General features: G+C 41.6%; 1 protein-coding gene across 1 annotated transcript in view; it reads left to right on the forward strand.

Annotated features, from left to right (window-relative positions):
* LOC117514866 (transcription intermediary factor 1-alpha-like) overlaps positions 1 to 7,302 on the forward strand; it is a 37,117-nt gene extending 29,815 nt beyond the window's left edge. Inside the window, exons 7-8 of the mRNA XM_034175442.1 lie at positions 977 to 1,129; positions 7,072 to 7,302. Of these exons, the coding sequence (XP_034031333.1) occupies positions 977 to 1,129; positions 7,072 to 7,275 (357 nt within the window). The 3' untranslated portion in view covers positions 7,276 to 7,302. The remainder of the gene's footprint in view (positions 1 to 976; positions 1,130 to 7,071) is intronic.
* The last annotated feature ends 289 nt before the right edge of the window (positions 7,303 to 7,591 follow it).

The raw sequence follows: 7,591 nt of genomic DNA on the forward strand, positions 1-7,591 counted from the left end.
GGAGCCAGAGTCCAGAGAGAAATGAGACAGAGCGCTTGAGCCCAGAAGCCAGAGAAAAATATAACACAGGAATAATTATATGGGAAGAATAATGCCAGAGACAGAATATTGTGGGAGAATAAACGCTAGAAACAGAACACGTTTGAGGTCAGATGGCACCTATGGTGAGTCCAGTATAGCATCAATAAAGATGTGGTCACTGTTAAGGTAAAAGCTTCTGGTAAATGAGCCAATTCATTGCCTGGTGGAAATGTGACCTTGAGAGAGACCCATTGACCTTAAGCCTTGATCACAGTGACTTTGACCTTCAAGCAAATGATTGACCTTTGGCTGGCCTTGCAGGGTAACTCTTAATATAGTGTTCACTTCCATACTAGGGTGGTCCTTATTTTGCAATGTTTTGAATATACAGCATGAAAATGGCAAAATTTCAATGCTTTGAGCGACAACTAAAATTTCATTTATACAAACAAAATTTTACACAGCATGTTTTCTCATCAGTTGGAACCTATTCAGGAGGTTGGAGTAAACTTTACAAAATAAGGACCACCCTATTCCATATGTATAACATGTTTCGTCCAATTAAGATGAAAATCAAATTCCTTGACCCCGGTGACTTTGACCTTTCCCAAAACATACCATTGAAATAACAAGTTTGGTGCAAATCAATCTGGGAGGATAGGAGAACAAAGAGAAAGAAATGTTCAAAATCTTTTTTTAATCTCATCTAATCTTCTTTCTTTCTTTCTTTCTTTCTTTCTTTCTTTCTTCTTTCTTTCTTCTTCTTTCTTTCTTTCTTTCTTTCTTTCTTTCTTTCTTTCTTTCTTTCTTTCTTTCTTTCTTTCTTTCTTTCTTTCTTTCTTCTTTTTTTTTTTTTTCTTTTTTCTTTCTTTCTTCTTCTTTCTTCTTTTTTTTCTTTTTTTCTTTCTTTCTTTCTTCTTTCTTTCTTTCTTGTGATGCACTGAATATGCTCCAGGCTCAAAACTACTATCAGATCATTAAGAAGCCCATTGACCTCTCAGTGATTCGTAGGAAGTTGGACAAGAGCAACACTCTTCACTATTTCACTGTTGACCAGTTTGTGGATGATGTCCTGCTGATGTTCAAGAACTGTGATACTTTCAATTACGTAAGTTGTCATTAGCTTGTTAGAATTTGTGTTTCCTGGTTCATGTCATTGATGATTCTCAGTCATCCAGGCAGAAGATCTCTAGTTTAGTTTAATGCAGCTTTGCGTTATTTTCAAACCTTTACATCACTCATCAATCCACAAAGCTTCTTTACTGTAGTCTAAAGAATAATCACGTGTTTGCTCCAGTTATACCCACCTGATCCTTTGCACATGATGTTACATCATGCATGAGCCTTTATGCTGCTACATCTGTATGGCCTTTGTACCACAAGCAGTATCATGGACACACAACTGCAATCAAACATTTGCAGTATTTCAGCAAATTAAATGCTCCTGATGAGGTCAGATAGTAAGAAAAAGTTATACAAAGTATCAGAATCCACATCATCAGAATCCACATCAGTACTTATACTCATGTGGTAACTTAAATTCACCCATTTGGCATCTTTATTGCTACGTCACGTCTCGCTCTCAGCTGACTGTGCCATAAATTGACATCTGTGTAGTAGTGCGTGCTGTCAGGACGCGGAGTAATACATCAAATGTGAAGCGGTCAAATATTTTGCTACCATATACCTGATATTATATGGTCTGAAATCTCACATGATTAACCAATCAGATTTGCGGAAAAAATGTAATTGGATTAGAATTGTGTGTTTAATTACAGAAATTAGGACTACAGTATTCCGAAAGCCAATACCGAAATATTCCTAGCCAGACTACCGGGGTCCCCATGGACTACTGTCCTACACGTATTGACCACTTTCTGAAAGAGTTAAACAGTCGCCTTGGTGAAACCTGTCAGTCATATACACTGAACAAAAATATAAATGCAACACTTTTGTTTTTGCTCCCATTTTTCATGAGCTGAACTCAAATATTTAGAACATTTTCTATATACACAACAGACCTATTTCTCTCAAATATTGTCCATGAATCTGTCTCAATCTGTGTTAATGAGCACTTCTCTTTTGCCGAGATAATCCTTCCCACCTCACAGTTGTGGCATAACAAGATGCTGATTAGACAGAATGATTATAGATGATTAGGCTGGACACTGAAACACTGTTCTAATTGGGGGGACAAAATTTCCAATTCTACGGCCAATAACTGCAAAATGTATTTTGTTAGTTGATACAGTTAAACGCTATGTATCAGCCTGGGCTTTGTGTTCTCAGGGTGCAGGACTACTTTGTGTCCCGAGGGTGAATAAGAAGTCTGTGGGTCACAGAGCTTTCTGTTATTGTGTCCCTGTTCTGTGGAATGATCTCACTGCGTCAATAAAACAGTCAGATTCTGTGGAGACTTTCAAGTCTAGACGTAAGATGCACTTATTTTCCCTTTCATACGGCTAGCATACGGGTATAGTATAGCTCTAGGCTTTTTACTCTTTTAATTCATTTATTAGGAAACGGAGCGTACCGCGGCTTCAACTTTACCTAAATTCTGGGTCTTTTAGTCAAGCTTAGGGCTAGTGGCCGGCAATCACCTTAGTATTTCCTGTTTTCTTGTTGTTTAATGCTGACAAATTATGCAGTATTTCTTGTCTTTCTAATGCCTGACTTTATTTTTTCTCTCTGTTTAAGGTGCGGCTCCATCCAGAGATGGATGTGGTATTTGTGCTGGATACCCTCCTATCCTGTGCACCAACAGCATTTCCTGTATATTTGTTTTGTGAATTGTTCTGTAATTTGTGTCTGTAGCATGGCCCAAGCAGAGTAGTGGAGCAGATAACTGTAAAAATTGTTCATTTCTGGAAAGAAGCACCAAAGTTGGCACAAATACTCCTTAGACATTACTCTTTTGAAAAAACTGAGTAGCCACTTGAATTTTCAGTAGGCAGCCAGGTAGAGGTCAGTTGAAGAATTACACAGGGGTCAAAATTTAAATGCTCCAGTCATATTGAAAGCTATACCACATTATTTGTCTGATCACAACTATACCAAAAAGGTATAGTTTGGACTATCTATGACTGAATGTTATGGAGTTATCTGGTAAAAACAACAAGAATGGTGAGAGAATGGTTAGAAGTTAAAGTTGCTCCAATTTTGGTAAAAAGTGGTGCAAATTTGGTTGAACTAATAGGATTAATAAATGAAATAGTTTTGACTGTGCTGAATGCTTGGTCTGCAAGGTAAAGGTAGAGCAATGTCGACATCCATTGGATTCTATGACATGTGACATATGTTACCCTGTAACATGATAACTAAGCATGCCACATAGTGCAAACTATCCATCCATCCATCCATTTTCTTCCGCTTTATCCGGAGTCGGGTCGCGGGGGCAGCAGCTCAAGCAAAGCCGCCCAGACCTCCCGATCCACACACACCTCCCCCAGCTCCTCTGGGGGAACCCCAAGGCGTTCCCAAGGCAGCCGAGAGATGTAGTCCCTCCAGCGTGTCCTGGGTCTTCCCTGGGCCTCCTCCCAATGGGATGTACCCGGAACACCTCTCCAGCGAGGCGTCCAGGGGGCATCCGGAAAAGATGCCTGAGCCACCTCAACTGACTCCTTTCGACGTGGAGGAGCAGCGGCTCGACTCCGAGGTCCTGATTTGACGAAGCCAACAGAACCACATCGTCCGCAAACAGCAGAGACGAGATTCTGTGGTTCCCAAACCAGACCCCCTCTACACCCTGGCTGCGCCTAGAAATTCTGTCCATAAAAATAATGAACAGAACCGGTGACAAAGGGCAGCCCTGGCGGAGGCCAACGTGCACTGGAAACAGGTTTGACTTACTACCGGCAATGCGAACCAAGCTCCTGCTGCGGTCGTACAGGGACCGGATAGCCCTCAGTAAAGGACCCGGACCCCATACTCCCGGAGCACTCCCCACAGGGTGCCCCGAGGGACACAGTCGAATGCCTTCTCCAGATCCACAAACACATGTGGACTGGTTGGGCGAACTCCCATGAACCCTCGAGCACCCAATGGAGCTTGTAGAGCTGGTCCAGTGTGCCGCGACCAGGACGAAAACCACACTGCTCCTCCTGAATCCGAGGTTCGACCATCAGTCGAATTCTCCTCTCCAGTACTCTGGAATAGACCTTACCGGGGAGGCTGAGGAGTGTGATCCCCTATAGTTGGAACACACCCTCCGGTCCCCCTTCTTAAACAGAGGGACCACCACCCCGGTCTGCCAATCCAGAGGCACTGTCCCGATTGCCACTCGATGTTGCAGAGGCGTGTCAGCCAAGACACCCACAACATCCAGAGACTTAAGGTACTAAGGACGGATTTCATCCACCCCAGGAGCCTTGCCGAGGAGCTTTCTAACCACCTCGGTGACTTCGGCCTGGGTAATGGATGAGTCTGCCTCTGAGTCCCCAGTCTCTGCTTCCTCTTCGGAAGATGTGACGATGGGATTGAGGAGATCCTCAAAGTACTCCTTCCACCGCCCGACAACATCCCCAGTCAGGGTCAACAGCTCCCCACCCGCACCGTAAACAGTGCTGGTGGAGAGCTGCTTCCGCCTCCTGAGGTGTCGGACGGTTTGCCAGAATCTCTTCAAGGCCGACCGATAGTCCTCCATAGCCTCCCGAACTCTCCCAGACCTGAGTTTTTGCCTCTGTGTAGTGCAAACTATAGTGCAAACTATTCCTTTTTAAAACCCTATTAACCAATAATTTGCATCAGAATTTACAACATTTAGAGCAACTTTAACATCTGACCCCGTACAAACTAATGCTGACCTTTGTTACCATTCTTGCTGTTTTTACCCATAACTCCATAACATTCAGTCATAGATAGTCCAGACTATACATTTTTGGTATCATTGTGATCAGACAAATAATGTGGTATAGCTTTCAATATGATTGAAACATTTTAAAATTTTGACCCCTGTGTAATTCTTCAATTGACCCCTACCTGGCCGCCTACTGAAAATTCAAGGCTACTCAGTTTTTTCAAAAGAGTAATATCTAAGGAGTATTTGTGCCAACTTTGGTGCTTCTTTCCAGATTTGAAGGATTCCTCTGTAAATATTCTGTTATCTGCTGCACTAGAGGGTCACCCCTTTGAGTCTGGTCTGCTTGAGGTTACTTCCTCAGAGGGAGTTTTCCTTACCACTGTTACTCTGGGGGTTAGTAAGGTTAGACCTTACTTGTGTGAAGCGCTTTGAGGCAACTCTGTTATGATTTGGCGCTATATAAATGAAATAAATTGAAAATGAAATTACAGTTTGTGGTTGCAAAACGTGCTAAACTAACAACAGCATCAGTGGTTATTGGATGACATTGCATGCTGAGTAAACCTGAACACCATCCAAAGCGCTGCACCCTTGCTTTCAAACTGACAGTTACCAGTTGCTCCGTCTTGCACCGGTTGATCATCTTGATAAATCTCAGTTGCATTGTGGTGTAATTTATTAACACCTTGAATTAATAACATTACAGTGAGGTGTTTGTTTTGTTCCTTGTGAGATTGTTGTTAATGTGGAATCATTATTGACATTTTTCTGCCATTTTGGCGTTACATTGGTGTTACAGTAACGGCACACAAGTGAGCAAACATTGTCCAAGCAAATACAGTACATTTCACAAGTGTTTGTACATGTACTTGACTGACAGGCTGTGTTTATGGCTTATGGTGGTGCAGGTGCACATAAACCTTCTTGAAGCCACTCCTTTTACCGTGACTGCATAAAAATGAACAGTTTTTGTTTAAACATGAGTCATCATAACACAACATCACACTTATGTGAACTTTGGAATTAATCTGTGCCTCTGTTCTTATCATTAGCAGCTACATTCCACTGAAGTGCACACTGGGACGCTTATAGTAGCTATGTCACGTGTCGGAAACAAACAAGTACTCACGAGTACTTTGCAGACGTCTCCGTAGCTGTTTGCTGTGAATGCTGTATACTTTGAAACCATCATGGAAGTGCATAAAGTAATCCCGGTGGATCATCGGATGGTCACTACAGCCTAAATTTAAATTGTTATGATTTTGCTGCAACATGTCCTTTAAAGACGTGCAGGTTAGGTGAATTGGAAACTTTATAAATGTCTAGGTCTCACTTGCAAAACAGATCTCAATTTCAATGGGTCTGAACTGTTTAAATTAAATTTTTTTCTCAGCCACTGAATTTGAAATGTTTACTCTGTGGTACTGTGGCTGGGAAGGGCAAATCAATCAGTTGTGAAAACTGAAAGTAAAAGAGCAAAAAGACCTTTTCTACAAGACAAGTCAGTGTAACACTGACTTTTCATTTATTTGCCTGCCTGCCTGCCTGCCTGCCTGCCTGCCTGCCTGCCTGTCTGTCTGTCTGTTAGCAGGATTACGTCAAAACTATTGCACGGATTTTTACAATGTTTTTTTTTTTTTAACCACAGATACATATTAGGCCATGGAAGAGCCTATTAAATTGTGGAGGTGATCTGGATCCAAATCTGGATTCTGGATCAAGATTTCACTTTATATAGGCTTTGAAGGATTACGTCAAAACTACTTCATGGATTCTCACCAAATTTGCACCACAGATAGTTATTAGGGCATGGAAGACTCCACTGAATTTTGGAGGTGATCCGGATCCAGATTCTGGATTAAGATTTCACTATAAGGTTTGAATTATTACGTCAAAACTACTTCACAGATTCTCACCAAATTTACACCAGATAGATATTAGGGCATGGAAGACTCCACTGAATTTTGGAGGTGATCCGGATCCGAATTGGCGGACATCAGAAATCTCTGATTGCTCTTGTTCAACAATAAATTTGATGGAATGTCTTGCCCTAGATGTATCTAAAGTGCATGTGTTTCATTTCTGGATGCTGTAAGTCTGCAGATCTGACAGTGCACGATATAACAGTGTTATATGCACCAGTGTGAAATAAAGAGTAAATGATCCTGCTGTCAGTGAAAACTCCCTGATGAATAAAGATTTAAAGTGATTGTGTTCTTTTTATGCTGCATTTGTCTCACTCTGATGTGTAGCCAGACTCGGAGGTGGCCCAGGCTGGTCGGAACCTGGATGCATTTTTCCTGAACAAACTGAAGGAAATTTTCCAAGACCAGACATTCCCATCAGTCAGCAAAGAAAAAATGGATAGAGCACGTCATCGGTGGTTAAACAGAAAGAAGAAAGAAAGCTACAGGAAGAAGAGATACATATTCAGTGGGAAGAAATACTGCCTGTAACCGGCACAGTCAGCTGTTTCATTAAGAAAAAGATTTTATTCCAAAACCACATATCAATGTCAAAATAATTTTGTCCAGTTAATCAATCAAATAATTATTCAGTCATTAAAGTTATATACCTTTGATGGGAGGATGTAAAATTTTAGAAAAGATTTTTTCCTCACTGTTGCGTGACGTACTAAACACAGTATATTTTACTGCAGCTGTTTGGAATAACTGGTTGAAGCTTGAATCTTCGACTGGACTGGGTTGCTTGACGCGAGGACGTTTCGCTTCAAATCGCAGAAGCTTCCTCGGCTAAAATTCTTGCTCTGGT

The sequence above is a fragment of the Thalassophryne amazonica genome, chromosome 8 (assembly GCF_902500255.1).
Source record: "Thalassophryne amazonica chromosome 8, fThaAma1.1, whole genome shotgun sequence".
Taxonomy (NCBI): Eukaryota; Metazoa; Chordata; class Actinopteri; order Batrachoidiformes; family Batrachoididae; genus Thalassophryne; species Thalassophryne amazonica.